Genomic DNA, 22,908 nt, shown 5'->3' with positions numbered 1-22,908 from the left:
AAGTCACAGGATTCTTAAACATATCTCGGGATCATGACTACTACCACTACTACTTCTAACACTTATAACGGTTATATTTTCTTTATTTTTCTCACATGTGCAGAACTAGTCAACACAAGACACATTCTCAATGGAGGGTCATCTCAACCAGACAAAAGACTCGGAATACCAAGTCAAATAACGTTCATATGTTGATTCTGGAGGATCCGAGAATTATCAGACTTCTAGTTACTTACACTAGACTATAAATAACACATGTATCTAGCACACAATTGTAATACATGTTTCTTAGCATCGAGACTTATATTATAATTGTGTTTATTATGAATATAAATTGTGACATATGCTATGATAAATTATGCCTAATTGAGGGTTCTTGGGTAAAAGAATTGAAACTTTAGATATTATAGTTTAGAGGATAGTTTAAGAATAAAAAATGTGTGAAATCTAGCAAAAACAAGGACTCACAAATCGACTAAGGTTTCTTCTATTTAGTGTTGATACAGATGAAGTCATCCATAGATGTAGAAAGTTGAACCACCCGCACATACTCTTCAACGATGGAATTGTACTCTTTTATTATGCATTCTAAAATTTACACATGCAATTTGTTTTCTATATTTGTATTTGTTTATATTAAAATTGTATGATTACTTAATGTATTTCAGGCTAAGTATTTTTTGTTAGGAGAAGATGAAGCGGGGAAACAGTAGCTTCAAGATGCAGCCGATAAGGGACAGTTGTATGCGATATTCGTTTTGGGAATGTTGTTGATGGCCGAAGACAATGAAAAGGAAGCAAGAAGCTCTGATCATGTTGAATAATTCTTACATTAATACAAGAAGAAGTTGGAATCTGAAACAAACCTGTTACAAGGTTTGAAGCCACTTGGTTAGGGGAAGGAGATCAAAGCAGATACAATTCCATGGCTTGCACAAAAGTTGTGTAAAGCATCCTTATGTGAGCAGATATGGAAAAGTTTATATGAATGAATACAATTGGTTGTTTAATTGTGATATTTGTTTGTAGGGTACATGTTTGGTTGAGTTTGCTAAGATGTTTGACATTAGTTTAGAGTAGTTATATGGTGGTTGTTTGATTCACCCAATTAGTGATGCATATTATATATGTATTTTGGTGTAATGTGAATATATACTTGTAATTTGGTGAAATGTTAATATATATTTGTAATTTGGTTTAATATCAGTACATAAATGTATTCTATTTTGGATTTGGTAATTAGAATGTGGATTGTGTATGGTACATAGTAAAGTAGTCATGGTTATGATGGTAACACCCATGGATGCCATATATATCATAGTTGTGATGGTAACACCCATGGATGCCATGTAGGTCATGATAACACCCATAGATGCCATATGTGTCATGGTTGTGATGGTAACATCCATGGATGCCATATATGTCATGGTAAAATTAAATGGTTGTGTTATAATAGTGTTTATATTATGTTAGTAAAATTAAATGGTTGTGTTATAATTATGAACTATGATATATATATGTTATTTTAATCTTTTTCATTTAAATAGCCAAAGTTCCACTTTGACCCATAAAAGGTTATAATGTTTGAATAGTATGTTTTAACAAAACTACCCTTAGTAATCACATATTGGAATGATTTCAAGGTCACTTTGGTCTTTTTGCACTTTATATCGTTTAGGCGCCATGATGTTTCTGATGTCATATCGGCGTTTAAGTTCTTCAACCATTCATAACGTCTCAAATCTTCCTGACAATAAAACTGCAGACGAACACTTAAACCCCCAAATCATCGAAGGGTAATCGTTCTTAAAATCAATTTTCTCCGAGAATAGTGACTCCCGTATTTAGTCCTTGCGACCAAAGCATCATAAAGTAAGTTTTTTTCCATACCCTGTTACACTGTTTTTCACAATTACACCTAATTTTAAAAAAAAAATTGAAATCAACTACACCAATGTGTATTTTGTAAGTAGAATGTCGAATACCAAAAGTTGTCGTTCATTAGATGATCTTCCAATAGAGATTTTGAGTCGGATTATTGTAATAGTAGGGTCAGAATCTGTGAAAGACATCATCTCTACAAGACTTTGGTAATTCTCAATAAACATCAACTAATGAATGTATATTTGATGAAATACAACTTTATTTATTAGTTATTTCATGTGTATTTAAATTTTTGAAGTTCAAAGAAGATGTATGAAGTGGGGGTGATCCTCAAGTGTTCAGAACAACATCTCTGCATATGATTGAAGGAATGGGTCCCAAATATCTGAATGTTAATTTATTTATACGCACATGTGCATTGCATAATAACATTGAAGCCATGTTTAGACAAGGAATGGTATATGTATCTTCAGTAACTATATGTAATCTATTCCATTTATTAATGTTTAGTGTAATTGATGTTAATGATATTGTTATTCTGTTAATAGAAGGAGTGCTTTTGTAATGAAAATTTTGAAGTCGGAGTGGCTTTGTTAAAAGAGGTAGCAGATGTGGATCATTTTGAGCAATTTATTTTCTTGGAATGATCTACATTTCAAGAGGGCCTCCTCAGTGTGATCAAGGTATGTATGGTTTATATGTACATTAAATTTTGTATATAGTTAATTAATGCATGTTTGTAGTTTGGGGCTAGTATATTAGTTGTGTTGTGTTGTATAATATTTACTGTTGTGTTGAAACGACTACATTGGATTAATTCATAGTTATTTTAATGTGTAGGTTTACAACTACTTGATGCGTATTTTAGTTGGGTAGTTCCGGATAATAGGGAGTACACGGGTGTTGTTGATAGTGCCAAAGAGTTGTTGCGGACTGTTGATGTTGTTCATGTACTTACAACGAATAACATCACATTCCGATGTGAAGAGCCACATCATTCTGTTAAAGGAGCATTTGCGGTAGGCCATGAAGAGGATGAGCATTCACAAAGATACTACATGGTTTGCCATTGGTATGTGGAATTTGGTAGGTTTTGTATATTTCTTAAAAATATAAATGGTTGATAATATTGGTCTTTCAATGTTAGTGTTTATATTGTATTGCATATGTAGTTGTATATAATTTTTTTTTTTATGTTGTTATTTTCTGGTAAAAGGGCATTTTAGTCATTTTTGGTTGCTATGGTGTTTGAGTAGGTTTAAATATTTTTTGGTAATCAAGTATAGGTAATGGAATTAAAAATAAGTTGGTAATCAAGTCGTTATTAATAAAAATTATCTATATAGAATATATAATATAATTAGCTCTCTATCTATATTTATTATGCATGTTATTTAAATTTATAATTACCCGTGTACTATACGAGTCTTAACCTAGTATTGAATAATATTGACCCAATAATTTGACCTAGTATCCATCTAACACATTGAAATCAGGGTTGTCGAAGGTTCCCTCAGACACTCTTTCTTTGAATATGTGTTCTGCAATTCTCGAACTCAATTAAACCATTCTACAAATATTATAATCCATTATCAAATTATCAACCATTAAAATTAGAAAACTTTGAAGATTGGTTCAACATTCGATCATTAACTTTGTGAAACGAGTTGTTGTTAAGGTACCTTTGCAATATTTATATTCTACATATATATTTACTTCAAATCTCATCTATTAATTCAAATCAATATTAATGAACATATAATATTGTGTTATTTAAATGTATACTTTACAAATTTAACACCATGAACAATACAAATAGAAAGTGGATGTATGAAAGAAAAGACAATCGTAGTTATATATCGCATGTTTTCATACAAGGAGTGAAAAAATTCATAGATTTTGCTACCAATCAACATAGGTTCATAGATGAAGATAGAATCAAATGCCCATGCATCAAATGTCGTAACATACCATATAGAGACACTGATACTGTTAAACATCATTTGTATAAATCAGGTTTTGTTGAGGAATATTGGTTTTGGGATAAACATGGTGAAACATCCATTGATGATGACAATACGTTTTTAGGGGTGGATGATTCAAACAAAAAATTTAATGAAAGTGAATGTTCTTATAGAGAAATGGTCATAGATGCAATGGCTCCTAATTTTAATACTATTAATCCTAAGGAGGAGCCAAATGTATTAGATAAAAAATTCTTTGATATGCTAGCGGCAGCCGATAAAGAATTGTGGTGTTGAAACATAGAAGTGACCCTCTTAAACTTAATCCAAATCTCAGCCTCTCCCTTATCCGCAACCACTCTTTCATCCGCAGTCAAGTACCACAACCGCAGTCATCGTCATCAACACTTAGTCTTAGTCTTTTATCTGTTTTTCTAAATGTACTCTCTTTTATCCAATGTGCCTTGCATGGCAACTTTAAACAGATAGGACATTTGTAATCTTTGAGACTCTATAAAAAGAGTTCTCTCTTTCTAAATGAATACAAGTCTACGCATCTTGAATATCATAGCTCTTGAACTTCATAATTCACTCTCTCATCTCCTTCTTACTCTCAAAATTCTACTAAACATAATTTGTAATATAACAGATCTAAACCTCTCCGTCAGAGCAAGTCAATCTTGACTTAATCACTGAGTTTGATATCACTTACTAACATGGCCTGATTGCATTCCTTGTTAAGAATCAACTTAAGTGTATACTTGATATAATACTTGTTGCCATTTATATTTCCTTATATTTCCGCATCTAACCATCTAACTATCTAACTCTAACTTTTATTATTGTTGAGCTTTATGATCCTTTGAGTTAAACTTTAAATTCCGCAATATAAACTTTTTCTAACATTTGTTCAAGTGTTTTTCTCAAGTTTTCTCTCAACAATTGGTATCAGAGCCAAAGTGGTTGCGTTTTGAAACAAAACTCTGATTTTCAAAAAGCCTTCTATACCACTGAAACTCATTTCTTAAAAACAAAAAAAAGCATTTTCAAAAACAAGGAAATATGGAACAAGCATTATCACTCAATGTTTCCAACAGTGATGGTGGTTCTAACAGAGCTCCACTATTGGTGGCAAACGAATATCATCACTAGTCTCAGAGGATGGAGAGATACTTAAGGAGACTTGGAATAGATGTATGGAGATCTGTAGAAGAAGGGCCACATGTCCCTGTTCTTACACCAGTTCAAATTGACGGAGCCACAACCAGACTAAGAGGAGGTCAACCAGTCTTGAATCGTCCCACCAAAGATGATCTCGACAAAATGGAAAATGACGTTGTTGCTTTTTATGAAATTTCCTGTGGAGTTGCTCCTGACAACTTCGACATTATCATAAACTGCAAATCAACAAAAGAGATCTGGGATGTTCTCAAGAACTTATATAAGGGTACAAAACAAGCTCAAGATAAGAAGCTCACAACCGCACTCAATGAGTTTAACAATTTCAAAGCTCATGCTGGTGAAAGTTTGGAAGACTCATTCAAAAGGTTCAATTTGATTGTCACTAAGTTATCTAATGTTGGCACGGTTCGAGCAACCATGAGACAAATCTTCAATTTCTCAATGGTCTGGGAAGACACTAGACGACTGCTAAGATGATAGTCCAAGGAGATAGAAAGATCCATTCTTTATCTTTTTACAAGCTCTATGGTGAATTGCAAGCACAAGAATCTACGATACTCAAGGATTGTGCTGACTTCGGAGGACCACTTGCTCTCATAGCACAAGCACCACATACTCAATCTTACTCTCCTCGTATGAAAATCCTCCACAGTCATACGAAGCTGACTCAGAGTATGATGATGATGAAGAATTCCAGAACGCAATTGCTCTTGTTAGCCAACAGTTCAATCGGCTACCACCCTCTTCTTTTCATAAAAATCAGCAGTTCAACAAACCCCCCTTCAACCACAACTTCAATCCTCAAAACAATCATTCCCGTTTCTCTAAAAACACTCACTCACCACCACAACCTCATAACAATCAACCCAAAGAGGCACTAAAGCCCACCAATTCAAATGACTCCGGTACCTCTTCAGAAGATAAAAGTGATATTGTAATCTATCATAAGTGCAACAAGTAGAACCACTTTGCCAAAGACTGCAAAGCTAATGTGGTGAAAGATAGAGCATTCTATCTTAGATTGGCTTAAGAATTGGAGGAAAAGGAGAAAGCAAGGGCATATGTAGCCCATGTGAAAAGGGACCATCAAGTTTGGTCATCCGGAGATGAGGATGAAGACATCATCAACGTCAAGGGAAAAGGCAAGATTTTCATGTTGGCAATTGCGGACAAGGATGAGTCTACAAAGTTGGAAAATAACTACTGCTACATGGAAAAGGATGGGACTCTAAGCATCATCGAACAGGTAAAACTTATGATTCAAACTCTAAATTATAGCATGCATGACTATCAAGTCTTCATAGACGATCTTAATGACACATGTGTTGCCGTCCATACAGACTATAACAAAGCTCTAGATGAGAAGAACATAGCGTCACAAGAGATGTTTCACGTAAGAGGACGACTGGAGGACAAAAGACTTAAAGTAGATATGTGAGAAAAAGACTCAGTGTTAGAGAAAATGCAAGAATGTTGAGTGAAACACAGTTAGAAATAGATTTGAACCAAAGAGATTTAGCTCAGATTGAAATTGTACGTTTAAATCTTTTAATAGAAAATCTCTTTAATTAAAGTGAAGCTATTGAGAACCTTGTAAATAATGGAACCATGGACAACACATACAATTGGGGTTGGTCCAATGGGTACTCTACCGCCAAAGGACTCATCACCCTGATTTAACAAGGACCGTCTCTATGTCCCTCCCGACCGAGAATTCCATTTCCCAGTCAATGACAAAACCTTTCCCGAATACATCAGTGCTCACTTCGGTCTTCATAATCTGAGTAACAATTGTGTCATTGAGGAAATGTTTCCTGAATTTTTGGGTCACTCAAGTGAGCAAACTCCTATCAATGGCACAATCTATCCCAATTCTCAGACTTCATCAGTTGTTGATGAGGAAATCATTGTGGAAGGACCTGAAGATTTTCCAACTCTGCCCTCAGACCGTAGTGTCTCTCACTGTAGTCATGAACAACAGTCTGTCCATCTGCCTATCATCAAGTGTCCCATAACAGTCTCAACTCAGACTTACTCTGCGATAGTCCAATCTTCCTTACCACAAACCATAGTCAAGAGCACTATGACCATTCATCCAATTCATCATGAAATACCCATAGAAAACTTTGAAGTGGGTCAATGCTCCCAAAATATTGAATCCTCTAGTTCGGATGAATCAAGTCCTCGTTTTCAAAAAATATCAAAGGTTTCCAGGAAACCACAGCTGAGCATCAATGACTGCAGTTCTCCAAAAACCGAGGCTAAAAAGGCTTTCAAAGAGGAAATTCGATCTCATGGCAAAGACCGAGAAATCTTTTCAAAAAATAAAAAACAGGTCAAAATTCCAAAATCTAAGAGTCCAGAAAAGCTTGTTTTCTCAAATTACTTTTCAAAAAATTCTTCAATCAAGAAAACAAAGAAAAGGGAATGTACAGTTTCTAAAACCCTTTCAAAAACATCTGACACAACCCACAAGAAAGTAAAGTCATTCCGAAGCAATTGTTTTCAAATCTATTCCTCAGATGACCCAAAATGGAAGGGGATTCTACCAACTCCAACACTTTTGAAATCACATAAAAGTTTTATGAAATCACTTTCCAAGAGATCTACACCTTCTCCCACTCCTGCACCACGGTCAGATCTCACTTCTCTCAGACTGGTCACAAGCCTACTTCTTCACCCAGACCGCTGACCAAGCAAAGTGTTAGGGTAAATGACAAAATTCCTACATATCTATGTAGTTGTCAAAAAAGGCTCATCTCATGTCAAATCTCGTTATTTTCAAAAACCTCGTAACTTTTCTAAATCTCACAACACACCAATAACTCACAAATACCCAGGACTAGGCCTAAAACTTGACACGAAACCTGTCGCTGCAACCTCAGCTCATGCATCAATTAGAAAATCATCAGTTACCCCAGGCTCCAAACTCGTTTGGGTACCCAAACTAACCATGTAATTCTCAGGCTATGCACAAGGAGGAACAAGAAGAAGAATGGTTAATCGACAATGCCTGCTCCTTGCACATGACCGGGAGGTTGGAGTACCTTCGGGATTTTAGGCCAATTTGCAATGGCGGAAAAGTCACATTCGGCAACAAAGCGAATGGGATAATCCGAGGTTATGGTGTTCTTACAACTGGGAATTTCTCTATCCAAAGTGTCGCTTATGTGGAAGGTCTTAAACACAATCTCATCAGTGTTGGCCAACTATGTAAGGCAGGCCATCGGGTTGAATTTGATAGCGAATTCTGCTATGTAATGAAAAGTGATATGATAAGAGTATTTGCTTGATCAAATCCAAATCCAAAGGTACTGTGACAACCCGAAATTTCCATTCTGAACAAACCATATCAAGCCAATAGAAGTAGAACAGTTACAATGAAAATTCAGACTTCGGGTATAAGTTTGGCAGTTTTTCAAGATTTACACTTAAGGAAATATCAGGAGAGTGGATGCACTAGGGTTTCATGCAACACTGTTATTCCGATACTCTGTTATATTAGAAATCATTTCGGGAATAAAAATATTTTCTGCCAAAAATATCTCAGGACTATAAATAGAATTCTGAACCAAATTATGTCATTAGTTACATTTCCAACTAGAGAAAAGCCATTTTCTCTCGCACGGATCTTCGGGTTTTTATCCCAAATCGTGAGTACACTTCTCTAGTTGTCTTATAATGCTTATAATGTGCTTAATAACTTAGATTACATAGCAAATCTATGAGATTCGGGAGTTTACCGCCCAAGAACATGCGGAGAGTAAACTCCATTTTAAGGGCCAAAAGTGTCCCAATGACCCTCAAAGCCTTAGAACTCAAACTAGAAGCCTTTATTACATGTTTAGGACACCAAAATCAATTAGAAACAAGGATGAAAGTGAGTTCACGGCCAAGGAGGTTCTTGGGCCGTGAACTCCATGTTTAAGTACCAAAATGCCCTTAAAATCATCCTTAAGCCAAGAGACTAATTTAGGCATGTACCTAAATGATTTTAGGACTAGCTAACACAATTAGAACACCAAGAGTAAGGTGTTCACGGCCCAAAAGGTTCTAGGGCCGTGAACACCATAAAATGGTGCCAAATGGTGCCATAAACTCTTCTTAAGCCTTGTACAATAGCCTAGTTTAGTTCCTACTTAATTTAGGGACTTGAAAACACCATAAACATCCTCCCAAGGGAGATAAAGGCCATAATCTCCAAGGGAATATGGTCCCAGGGCCTTAAACTCCTAAAAAGAGTTATATAATGCCCTAAACTCTTCCATAGACCAAGCCATTAAGTAGAAATGCTTATTAGGGCCTTATAGAGCATCAAACATCAAATGGACACATAGGTATGAGTTTCACGGCCGTAAACTCATGATTTTACGACCGTAAACTCATTTGGTAGTGTTATTAGGGCCATGAACTTCATGGTGGAGTTTTCCTTGAGCCCTACACACAATAGCTTCCCCTACAAACACTTAGATGCAATCCTAGAGGCTAATAACACTTGATAAAGGTGTTTAGCATGTCCTAGGGTGTCTTGACTTGTTTATCAGTTGTTTATAGACTAATTTGTTACATATATGTGAAATTATATGTTAATTTGGATCATAGAGTGTGTTCAAGATTTCACTTGACACCTAGCGGTCCTACCTCTTCAGTTCATCCGTATCACCCATAACAGGTGAGTTCATACCCCTTAATCAATGTTTTAACTATTTTTAAATGTTTTATGGGGGGGATACAAGTAGAATCATGCCACTTATTATATCAATCACATGTGATTAATAAGCAACATTTAAATGATTTACTACTCATTAGCCGTTTTACCAAACAGTTTCCTTCAAATGATTTTCATAAACATTTTATATGTTTTAAAACTCCTTATTACACTGTACATTTTACTCTGTATGTTTTATTTCAAACTTTATTTACAATTGTGATTCAAACAAATGTTTCCTTATACTAAATTGTTTTATCAAACCCATGCCTTCAAACCGTTTTATAGATTGACATTAAGTCGATCTTTTCTTAAGATGATAATTATGTTCAAAGGTTTTACAAAACTTATTTATGCTTTTATATTATAAATTGCATGCCTCTATATGTATAGTTATATAAGAAATGTTTAAAAGACTTAGGAAGGCTATCCACCCTATTTCCTTTTAGCGCTTGAGATGTGGTCTGGTGGGATATCGAGTACTCGTCCGAAGGTCGTTTAAATATTAGTTATATATCATCTGTACATATATAGTCATAAAAGGTCTTCCAGTTCATCCCATGCCCTTGGATAGCAAGGGTATACATCCATGTTCATACGTCCCAGTTAGATTACTAGTAAACTACCATCACTACTACAAAAACAGCCTTTTACGACGCTCATTGCGCGTCGTAAAACGCTCAGATGACGCGCAAATGTGCGTCAAGGAAGGCCCTGTCATAACGAGAGACGACGCACATTTATGACACACAACGTATTTCATTAAAGCCGCTGTCAAGAAAGACCATGTCATAAATGAAGATGACACACATTTTTGCGTATCATAATTTTTATTTTTATTTTTTTAAAAATTATTTTTAGATTTACTAATTTTCAAATTAAATTTTCATTTCATGTCTCATAATAGAAAATAAAATACCATATACAAAAAATACAATCCATTGCACAAAAGTTAATGTCATACAAAATACAAAATAAAATACTATAAATAAGAAAGATAATTCATTGCACTAACATGTCAAATACAAATAATCATCCCTAACTATATAACATAATACTACATTGTTATTAAGGGACATCATCATAACTCACTGAAGGTCTTGGAACAATGTTCTCGTCATCAACTTGTATATCTGCCAAAAACTTGAAAAAACAACAAATATTTAATGTTTATATATATATATATATATATATATATATATATATATATATATATATGCTAAATGTTAAATGTTCATATTTAGTGGTCTTGGAACAATGTTCTCCTGTGCACCTCCACCACGTGGGCCCCAACACTTCAAAGTTTTGTCCCAACTCCCTGTAATCACTTGCCCTAAAAACCACCAACAAGAAAAAGAATTGAAAACACAACGATGTAATAGAAGAAAATGAAAGTATGAATGCATGATGATATTAACAAAATGAAAACAAATGAGGAAATGAATGACATTAACCTGTTGCATAAGAGTACTCGATACAGCGAACAGGGGCATCATGGCGTCTCAAAAGATCCTCCCTTTCGTTGTAAAAAACAAGCCTGAGAGATGTAAAAGGAATGTAGCTTGAAACTTACTCAAGAAAAAAATAAGTCAATAATCCAAGAAAGTATATGTATATCATTTAGTCATATCTTGTGACAGTGTTATCTGCAATAGCACTAAAACCAGAGGTGTCATCATGAAAGCAACAATCAAGAACTGCACCTCCATGAAGGAACTCTCCCACTACTAAAAAAACAACTTTTTATAGAAAAACATGAAACGAGAGTCTTTTCATCTGGGCTTAAATGATCAAAAAGTTATGTTCTCATTTCATCTCTTTTCATATCAATATTATTTTTGACTTGCTCGATTTGAGTCTCCACATTTGCAAGCAACTTCCTCCGAGTCTTGCTGTATTACTAAGAAGACTAGTGATTCCATGTGTCATGCCTGTGACGAGTTTTGCTAGACTCTGCAAAAGCCAAAAGTAGTACTTATTTCTTAATAATACTTATGTTTCAAATGCTGAAAAAGTAGCAACATGTTATAAATGTGATGTGATGATATTACCTTCATAAAGTTTCTGGCTGGAACTGAGAGGAAATCTTTGATGCCAAATCCAACACTCCTTGTGAAACCCATGGGATTTTTATATCATTAAAGAGATGATAACTGGAATCAATGATGTTGAGAACCTGTATGATATAGAAAAAAATGTAGCACTTAGAAAAGGAATAAGGTGATAAATAGGAATGTTTGCATCTGAAATACAACAATCTACTCATAACCCAATCTCAATCATATAGAAACATGATAATGGGTAGGCATCTTTAGGATATAAGCAGAAAGTAATTAGACTAACAGAAATACATAAGAAGCAATGAACATGAACCATCCACTCAGAATCACGTGGAGCAAGCTAATCATTGATGGTTACCACTGTGAGGAGGTAGTAAAAACAGATAAATAAGTATAGAAAATTTAAAGTACAAATATCTATAATAATTTTTCCATGAACACCCTCAACATTTAATTGATATACAATTTTTTTCGTTGTTGCCTACATCTAAATCAATTGAATAATCGAAATTAGAAATTAAAACTTGTAACAGGCAATAGCAGCAACCTAAAAAGAAAAGAAGTGCTACTGGTCGTACTAATTTTTCAAAAAAAATTATATATATACATATATATATATATATATATATATATATATATATATATATATATATATATCAATAATTACAACATATGATTGGTAAATGGAATGCATACCTCAACAGTTAGACGATGTGGGTAAGAAGGTTAATCCCATGCATAAGGGCAAGATGTGTAGGAATGTATAACAGTCTCAAAAGCTTCACATTTTTGTTGATAAATACATACTCTCTGCAACATGTCAACAAAATTGAATCATTAATCAAAACACAGGGAAATTAAGAAATCAAGAATATGCAGGAAGTAAGAAACCTCATTTGAGAAATTATCAATCCTATAAGGCATAAATCCCGTATCATCATCAGATAAAAAACCATTATGCACGTGAGAACTTGAGAAGTTAATGGATTTTGAACTTTTATGCACATGAGAACTTGAGAACAGAAGCTCTAAACCCGCGTATATCAAAAGTTAACGAAAGATCATGAGAAGAATCAATATGATAAAAAGAAGTTTCAACCTGCAGATGTTAGAAAAGTATAACTCATGATGAAATAAATTATAAGGACATAAAGAAAATGTGGAAGATAGAGATACCAACCTCTGAAAGCAGCATGCTATGTGAAACTCCACCACCCTCAATCATGACAGATACTTCAACTGGTAAACAGTTTTTCACTATTAAAGGATTACTTAATGTAATCAGGTGAATACACCTCTTATTTGACTGATCCTGGTTCTCTATCTTGTCAGCAATATTAGCATCATGATAATATCTAAATTTGATCCCTTGTTTACCCTCCCAGTCCCAGCAGAAGGCCAACACACATCATGCACAGACACACAACAACGAATAGGATGACATATAGGGTCCAGAATCTTGGGAGATACACCAAATGGGTTATCGAATCTGAATTCAAATGGCATTGTTGTTGCATTTGTGAGTATGACCTGGCATTTTATGAATCTTTTTAGAGAAAAATAGTTAGAAATCCATTACAAGTGGAACTAAATTAACATGGGTAAACAGTAAAATAAACTTACTGTTGAGTACAATCGGACTAACTTAGTGTATCGTTGAACTGAAACATCAATTACTATAGGAACAACATAGCCAAATTGACACCTTTTAGAAATATCCCTGGAATTATCAACTGAATTGGAAAAATCCACCTCAAAGAATAGAAGCAAATGTGCACTATTATTCATTGCAATGACATTAGTGTGAGCATAAATAAATAAAAAATGATTCTATATCTGTTTGTATGTGTGTGTTAAAGCAATTTAAAATCCAGTAAGAAAAAAATGATGTGTCGAACTATTCAAAAGGGAAAGTGGATCACAAATGCCATAGAATTCGTCGACATTTGAGAAAAATAAATGAAAAATATGGTTAGAAACTAGCAAGTGAAAATCGGAAGTTTTTGGGGGTTAAAACTAGGGTTAGGGTTACAAATTGAATTACCATGAATTAAAGCACGAACTATCCCGCCATAACGACCGCTATAATCTTTAAAAATATCTTCTGCTGTACAAGGACTAGAAGAAATTGAAGCCATTTATGTATCAACTAGAAGAAAAGTAAGGATATATCAATAAATTAATTTCAATTTAAAGTGCAGAATATTGATCATACTCTCTGCGTTTTTGTGCAGGGATTGAGTAAGGCAATATTCCCTATTTTTGGTAGTTGATGAGATAAAAAAAGCAAAACACACAAGCAGGAATTACCGAATTGTCATAGGGATCGGGGAAAAAAACCACAACGAAATCGAAGACCTCTTTTTTAATTATATAAATATAAATATATACAAATACAAATACAAAGTTAAGAGGAAATGAAGGAGAATTAATGGAGACATAGTAGCGTATATGACCTGGTAGTACTACCGTCGGGGACCAGAATGTCAATCCATCAATCGGAGGAGAAGGAAAAGATTTCAGATCATGAAAAACACCAAAGAATGAGCAACTCATTTGCGAAGTGTGTGTTTATTCTTTCCAATTCAGTTGATTGAGCGCCATTTGTTTAAATTGGGGAGAATATGTGACGGCTAGGGTTAATGGTGGTGGTGGAGAACGTGGTGAGGCCATTGTAGATGGAGGAGAAGGCGGTAGGTGATTTAGATGCGAAATGGTGATGATCAATACGTTTCTTTTTTTAGAGAGAGACAGAGAACTGCTTAATGGATTATTAGGGCTTTTTGGTAGAGGATTTTAGAAGAAGAAGAAGGAGATGCATCGGCGGGCTGTTTAATTTTTTGGTATTTCATTTCCCCCTAAGAGAACGCGCCTTCCTAAAGAAAAAATATAAAGCGACAATTTTAGACGACGCGCTTTTTTATGATAGGTGCCCTCCGTGTTTTGAATTTTTTTGGACACTATTTCTAGGGCACGCACAAATGCGTGCCCTCTATCCTTTAAAATTTGCAAAACTGACATTATTTTTTACGGCACGCACAAATGCGTGTCTTCTATCAGCGAGCGTCATTGTTTGCGCGTCATTAAAGGGCTTTTTTCTAGTAGTGCATATGGGTAGTTTAGAAAGATACTAGAACTATTACTAGAACGCGATATCATACAACGAGTCAGTTCATTCATGAGTCTATACTTGCTAGATAGAGAGCACATACATTACAGCTAGAACATTTCATTACTATGAGTACATATACAACTATACTAGAGGAAGAACATATACAACTATATTAGAGAAGAACATATACAACTATACTAGGAAGAGAACATATACAACGATACTAGAACGAGTACATTACTATACTTTCTAGGTAGAGAGCACGTACATTACAACTAGAACAGTTCATTACATTACATATACATGAATATGTTAATAATTGTGATCCACTGTATCAGAGCATGCCTTAAATGTCATGGCCCGAGTTGTAGCCAGAATTCTCTTGGAGGGAGAGCGTGAGTTTGCATATAGATCTATACTGGATTGACTATCCTACACCTTGCTGCTAGCTACAGCCGGACCTGCAGGTCTGCGGGTGCCAAACGTCATTCCGTTTTACGACCATTCGTATGTCGTTGTTACCAGTCGATAATATGGTACAATTAATCACACGATGCCTTAATATAAATCCGGTTTAAGGTAGTTAGTACAACAGTAGTTCTTATAGCGCTACATTTTAGTACTACATTAATTTTCCCTGTACATATATTTAGTGATCATTTCACTTAAACATTTAATGTAAAAACTATATTTTGTTAATGATAGTTACACTTGGAAAAATTACACACTTTTACATGAAACGAACATTTAGAACAGTTAAGTCTTGGTAGAAGACTACATTGAGAACAGTTAGGTCTTGGTAGAAGACACACTTCATATAATAGTAGGAATCATAGGGATTTCTAGGGTTTTTCAAACGTTTACAATTGTTTTAACAAACATTTTTACATTTACAGTTCGTATACATTTTCAATACTTACAATTCAATTACATACAAATTCTTACATACAAATTAAGACACTAAAATACTTATGATCTCACCAGCTTGAAAGTTGATACTCGCTTTCAAAATTACTTATATCCTCAGGTCATCATAGACAGGTACGGATGCAAGGATTAGGGAAGATGGAGCTCGTTGAAGACTCATCTTTCATTTTGATTTATGCTTTAGTGTTTATCAAAATTTGACAGAACACACTTGTATAATAATTATATTATTAATGCAATGGATGATGTTGTTGCTTGTTTACTACTTTTCATTGTTGTGATACTGTACATGACATCCTCCGCCCCGGAACGTTTCCGCCGTTCTTGGTTTTGGGGTGTGACAGATTGGTATTAGAGCATTGTTTATAGTGAATTAAGTATATCAACCCATAAAAGATATACTAACTATAAATACATAAGGGATTAAAAATACTCTGACCAAGAGTTTATACTTTAAATAATAAAATATTTAATAAAGTATACGTGCCTGCATTCATACTAAAATTAGTGTCACTAGGACAATACAAAAGAATTACGAATGTTGGGCAACACAAGTGGGCTTAGAGACATATGGTCAAAACTAGGAAGATATAGCCTGATCACCTATATTATCCGAGGGCTGACTAGCATGTGCCTAAGTGTAGTTGTGTGGTTGCATCAAGTCTAAAATCTTACCAACCCTACCACAATGAGAACCGTAGAACATAACATTAAACTTAAAATACTATAGGAGTATTTGGTGTTACTATAAGTATGTTATACTTGAGAACTAAAACGGGATCTTCATTACTATGTTGATAGTTGCTAAGTGGATACACTAAGGATATATGTAATTAGGATGTTATAGACTTAGAATATGTGAAATTTTACTTTACCCCGATTCTGTGTGAATTTGGAGTTAAGGTCACATATTTGAAGGCCTGTCCTGTTTCGATTACATATAACTAGTATGCACTTCACAAATAGCGATGTAACTGATGAAGATTTTCTAAATAATTATCTAGATAGTTCGTCTAATAATTATTTTCTTACCCCAATTCTCGCATAGATAACATGGCTGGACTCCATCCCCACGGCAACCAGTACCTCCAGAATGAGGTCATTGCTGGATGCCTTGGAGAAGAACCAAATAATGATCATCCTATCCCTTTGAATGATCACCATGATTAAGACCCTTCGGACGATGCTAACTCCGAACCAGAGGTTGAGAACCTACCCCAGGCAGCTCCCGTTCCAATTCCTAACCCTCATCCGACTTTTCATGGCCCGACCCCTGGGTGAGTGGAATGCTGGGAAACATGGAGCCAAGGACAAGATCAGCCCATGCCATTTAATGGCGACCGAAGCTTTTACGACCTGAGCAATGGGGGCTCAACAGATAGAATCTTGCCAATCTTGGTCCGCAGAGTGGCCCGAAATGAGATTCAAGGCAGGACAACCCTACATCAGATCACCGAAGTTGTCGCCGATGTGAGAATGCATACCCTCCGCGCCATTCGTCTAGAAGATGCTCGCTAGAGATCAGAGAGAAACCATGAAACCCTGCTGCAAGCACTGGCTGAATCACGAGCCGAAGTCATAGAGCTCCGAGTACGCCAAAGGGTGTACGAAAGACACCTACTTGATGTAGAACGTCAACTGGCTGAACTGAGAGTTCACCAGAGGGATGACCGTCGCCAGTAGTAGACGCTTTACTTTATTTTCCTTGTTAAAAGGAATAGTTTTCTGTCTATGCCCAATGTGGCATTTGCTATGAAATTACCTTGTATTGTAAGTACTATGGTTAGGTCTTTATGCTGTCAAGAACTATCTTCTCTGGATATGATGTAAGACCTTTACAAGGTCATTTTTCCGAACTTTTACGTCATGATTATCAAAGATTTTGACAGAAGGCTAACTTCTGTGTCATTCTTCATTCAAGTACTTTTATCATACTTTCATTGGAGTCTATTTGAATCCTGCTTTAGTCAAGTCATTGGACTATAGCAAGTTAGATCCGGAGACATTTCCAAGTCTCTTTTAGTGGTTGGATCTTGTTATTCACCAACCCACGATACCTCGGCTTGAACGACAAACGTTTTGAGACCATTCTACGAACTTACTTCTACTCATTACTAGGACTACATCATAGGGATGTAGGTCAAACCTTCGCGAACATACTTCCATTCTGTACTAGGACTGCATCATAGGAATGTAGGTCAACCTTTCGAGAACATACTCTTACTCTTTGATGAACAATCGCCGTACACCTAGGGTCAACCAGAATCGCTCACAAATTCCTTATCTTTCATATTACAGAATCATGTCGTCATCCGGAAACAATCAGTCGGACAACGAAACCTCTACCTTTCCTATGGACGCCGCTACCTTCCAAATCGCAGTTACAACTGCCGTGATGGCTGCCGTGACAGCTGTCCTTGCGCACCGTAGCGCTATCAGCACAAGCAATGCTGATGTTGGGATTAAAGATTCCAATCATAGTATCAATCCAGGAAGTCGCCAAACAGTAACAGTTACAGGCTCGCAAAGCCGAAAGACAGAGAACAAGAAACGAAAGCGTCAAGCCCAGAAAGAACGCAAGAAATCCCAAAGGCTGGCTATGCAACAACAACAAGTGGAAACCCCTGCCATCCCAGTAGCGAGCAGGCAATACGAGGGAAAACTCCCGAAGTGTGATAAGTGTAGTTTCCATCATCATGGGGTTGCCATGAGATGCAGTGTTGCAATTGCCTAAAAATAGGGCACCATGCTCGTAGCTGTGGAGCACCGGCATGACCCATCACTCAAGTCCCTTTCATCGGGACTAACCCTACACACGAGAGTAGTTATAAAGCCGAACGCTTTAGGAAGCAATTTTCAAAGTGGAGTAACGAGGAAGGCACTCGTGTCCACATAACACTGGCTAAACACCGCAATCCCGTCACCAATGCAAGTACTAGCCAGTCATGCCACCAATGCGGTGAGATAGGGCACGTTAAGAAGGATTGCCCTATAGCAAAGAACTCGGGTGCTGATGGGAAGATTCTCAGGATCACAGCTGCAGGAGAGCCTACGCCAGAACCCTCGTTAATGTAACTTAGGCATGCTGTTGTAACAGACTTATAAACTATCCAGAACTAGTGCAACTAGAGTCTTACCTTTTGCGAGATCCTGTCTGTATAGGGATTCTCGTGCTGTGTATACTTGTCTTTTGTAGTATATCTTATTCGCAGCAATAGTCTTGTGGTAAATCTAAAGTACAGTAACTCTGTTCATGGTTGCACGGTTGTGTTTTGTCTGTAAACGTCTTATGTTCAAATCTAATGTCTTTAAGTTTCAGTATGATTCCGACATTATCATACGACTCGATTCAATTTGATCCTCACAAAAACAACTTCATACGTACATCTCTTTCTTCTAGATCACTTTTCCAGCGAAGCCGTCATATCAGAACACTTAAGTACTCATGCCAGGAGTACCTCTTAGTTATTTTCTTTCCGAAGAAATCCCCGAAGTACCACTCGTGCAGTACGTCAAGTTCAATCCAAGGATTTATACGATTGATCTATCACTGAGGAATGTATGAATAAGAGTGATATATAATCAAGGTTCTACAGGTTTAGAATTGATGATTCCACTTTAACTTCTTTTTCCCCGATGGGATGGGAGCTTAAAGAAGAATCAGTTATTCGATTACCTTTTCAATCTTAATTATATACGACTCGTATACACGAAATTGTGATTGTGAAACCATGTATGAATTCTAATATGAACTTCAGGACGGAGAACTGCCTAAGCCTACGAGTAATCGCATCGTCATGTGAACAAACTTAGAACCCAGTACGACTCTTGTAAATAGATCGCCCTATAGTCTAAACACCTACGGAGATACCAGAACAGTACAGACAACTTAACGAACTGCACAGCGATAGAATAAGAAGACTAGACTTCTCACCCTGGAGAACCCCCAGTCTTATTCTCCCATAGATCGATGGATTGCATTGTATGTGCCTCAGATATCGAGGACTCCTTCAAGATTTTCATTAGAAATCGTTATCTCTGCCTCGCATAGATGAAATGGTTGAGCAAACGCAAGGAAATAATTACTTTCAGAAATGGATCTGAGATCCAAATATCACCAGTTCGAGTGTTAGGGAAGGATATCCGAAGACTATCTTCCGAACTCGATGCGGACACTTCGAGTCCGTAGTGATACCCTTCGGATAGGACCAATATGCTCATAGTTTTCATGAACTAAATGAGTAGGGTATGTCTTTCTTACTTGGATCAGTTCGTCATTTCTCCATGTAATGACTTACTTATCTACCCTCGAAGTAAAAAGAAACCCATGGAAACATTTCCTTCAGAGGAACTTTTCGCGAAGTTCTCTAGGCACGAGTTTTGAAATTGAAGAGTTAAATTCCTATGACACACTGTTAGTGATGTGGGAAATTTTGAGTACTTTTACAATTTGTCAAAACCGTTGAGAATATGTCGACACCAGAGACGCCGAAAAACATTCGCCAAATTCTAGGTCTTACAGACCTACTGTCTTAGTTCATTCAGAACCCCTCACAAATTACAGAAACCTTTATGACCTTGACCCATCAAGGAGTGGCCCTTGACTGGGAAGTTAAACAAGAAAAGGAACCTTTGGAATTCCAAGTGAGTGACCAAGTTCTTTAGGAAGTCTCACTCCGGGAACGGCTTAATACGCTTCGTAAAGCGTGGAAAGCTAAATCCAAGATAGACAGGACCTCTGAGATTCTTACCAGAATCAGTCCTCTATCTCGCAAACTAGACCTACTCCGCGAACTCAGTAACGTACATTCTACTCTTCGCGTCTCGATCGTAAAACCATACCTTTCCGTTAGGACTCTTGTAAGTCCACTCGTCAAGATCCTCGCCTTCGTATTAGAACCGTAGTGACCCTCGACCGAGAGGTCAAGCGGACGAAGCAACGCCCTCGCCAGTTAGTGAAGGTTCGTTGGAATGCCAACCGAGAACCCGATTTCACTTAGGTGCACAAGAACCAATCGATTAGGAAGTTTCCTCCTCACGACTCGAACATTCGTACCTACTTCCTTGCCTAAGTTCTAATTTCGGGATGAAATTCCCTTCAACAGGGGGATGATGTGACAACCCGAAATTTCCATTCTGAACAAACCATATCAAGCCAATAGAAGTAGAACAGTTACAATGAAAATTCAGACTTCGGGTATAAGTTTGGCAGTTTTTCAGGATTTACACTTAAGGAAATATCAGGAGAGTGGATGCACTAGGGTTTCGTGCAACACTGTTATTCCGATACTCTGTTATATTAGAAATCATTTCGGGAATAAAAATATTTTCTGCCAAAAATATCTCAGGACTATAAATAGAATTCTGAACCAAATTATGTCATTAGTTACATTTCCAACTAGAGAAAAGCCATTTTATCTCTCACGGATCTTCGGGTTTTTATCCCAAATCGTGAGTACACTTCTCTAGTTGTCTTATAATGCTTACAATGTGCTTAGTAACTTAGATTACATAGCAAATCTGTGAGATTCGGGAGTTTACCGCCCAAGAACGTTCTTGGAGAGTAAACTCCTATATGTGGCTTAAATGCTACCTAGTCTTTTCCCCATGTTAGGTAACTACCTTAGGCTTGTATGCTAGTGTGTATATGACTAGTAAACATCAAAATCGGATCAAGACCAAAAGATTTGGGAGTTTACCGCCCAAGAACACGCGGAGAGTAAACTCCATTTTAAGGGCCAAAAGTGTCCCAATGACCCTCAAAGCCTTAGAACTCAAACTAGAAGCCTTTATTACATGTTTAGGACACCAAAATCAATTAGAAACAAGGATGAAAGTGAGTTCACGGCCAAGGAGGTTCTTGGGCCGTGAACTCCATGTTTAAGTGCCAAAATGCCCTTAAAATCATCCTTAAGCCAAGAGACTAATTTGGGCATGTACCTAAATGATTTTAGGACTAGCTAACACACTTAGAACACCAAGAGTAAGGTGTTCACGGCCCAAAAGGTTCTAGGGACGTGAACACCATAAAATGGTGCCATAAACTCTTCTTAAGCCTTGTACAATAGCCTAGTTTTGTTCCTACTTAATTTAGGGACTTGAAAACACCATAAACATCCTCCCAAGGGAGATTACGGCCGTAATCTCCAAGGGAATATGGTCCCAGGGCCGTAAACTCCTAAAAGGAGTTATATAATGCCCTAAACTCTTCCATAGACCAAGCCATTAAGTAGAAATGCTTATTAGGGCCTTATAGAGCATCAAACATCAAATGGACACATAGGTATGAGTTCATGGTCGTAAGTTCATGAGTTTACGACCGTAAACTCATTTGGTAGTGTTATTAGGGTCGTGAACTTCATGGTGGAGTTTTCCTTGAGCCCTACACACAATAGCTTCCCCTACAAACACTTAGATGCAATCCTAGAGGCTAATAACACTTGATAAAGGTGTTTAGCATGTCCTAGGGTGTCTTGACTTGTTTATTAGTTGTTTGTAGACTAATTTGTTACATATATGTGAAATTATATGTTAATTTGGATCATAGAGTGTGTTCAAGACTTCACTTGACACCTAGCGGTCCTACCTCTTCAGTTCATCCGTATCACCCATAAAAGGTGAGCTCATACCCCTTAATCAATGTTTTAACTATTTTAAAATGTTTTATGGGGGGGGGGGGGGATACAAGTAGAATCATGCCACTTATTATATCAATCACATGTGATTAATAAGCAGCATTTAAATGATTTACTACTCATTAGCCGTTTTACCAAACAGTTTCCTTCAAATAATTTTCATAAACATTTTATATGTTTTAAAACTCCTTATTACACTGTACATTTTACTATGTATGTTTTATTTCAAACTTATTTACAATTGTGATTCAAACAAATGTTTCCTTATACTAAATTGTTTTATCAAACCCATGCCTTCAAACCGTTTTATAGATTGACATTACGTCGATCTTTTCTTAAGATGATAATTATGTTCAGAGGTTTTACAAAACTTATTTATGCTTTTATATTATAAATTTCATGCCTCTATATGTATAGTTATATAAGAAATGTTTAA

General features: G+C 36.3%; 1 protein-coding gene and 1 long non-coding RNA gene across 3 annotated transcripts; both read right to left on the bottom strand.

Annotated features, from left to right (window-relative positions):
• Nucleotides 1-10,806: 10,806 nt before the first annotated feature.
• Nucleotides 10,807-11,861, bottom strand: LOC128126838 (mitotic checkpoint protein BUB3.2-like). The gene is made up of 6 exons (XM_052764976.1): nucleotides 11,790-11,861; nucleotides 11,616-11,691; nucleotides 11,403-11,462; nucleotides 11,193-11,306; nucleotides 11,012-11,071; nucleotides 10,807-10,871 (listed from the first exon to the last, which is right to left on the bottom strand). Exons 1-6 carry the CDS (start codon nucleotides 11,859-11,861, stop codon nucleotides 10,807-10,809), a joined length of 447 nt encoding a protein of 148 aa, XP_052620936.1.
• A 960-nt stretch (nucleotides 11,862-12,821) lies between these two features.
• On the bottom strand, nucleotides 12,822-14,549 carry LOC111893496 (uncharacterized). 2 transcript variants are annotated; one of them, XR_008224593.1, is made up of 3 exons: nucleotides 14,255-14,549; nucleotides 13,422-13,575; nucleotides 12,822-13,344 (listed from the first exon to the last, which is right to left on the bottom strand). It is a non-coding gene; the product is annotated as an uncharacterized LOC111893496 (long non-coding RNA). The 2 variants fall into 2 exon arrangements; XR_008224592.1 differs by lacking the exon at nucleotides 14,255-14,549 and adding an exon at nucleotides 13,843-14,236 and having other exon boundaries at nucleotides 12,824-13,344.
• Between the last annotated feature and the right edge of the window lie 8,359 nt (nucleotides 14,550-22,908).

The sequence above is a fragment of the Lactuca sativa genome, chromosome 6, assembly GCF_002870075.4.
Source record: "Lactuca sativa cultivar Salinas chromosome 6, Lsat_Salinas_v11, whole genome shotgun sequence".
NCBI classification, from domain to species: Eukaryota; Viridiplantae; Streptophyta; class Magnoliopsida; order Asterales; family Asteraceae; genus Lactuca; species Lactuca sativa.
This window is presented reverse-complemented; position numbering and strand designations above follow the sequence as displayed.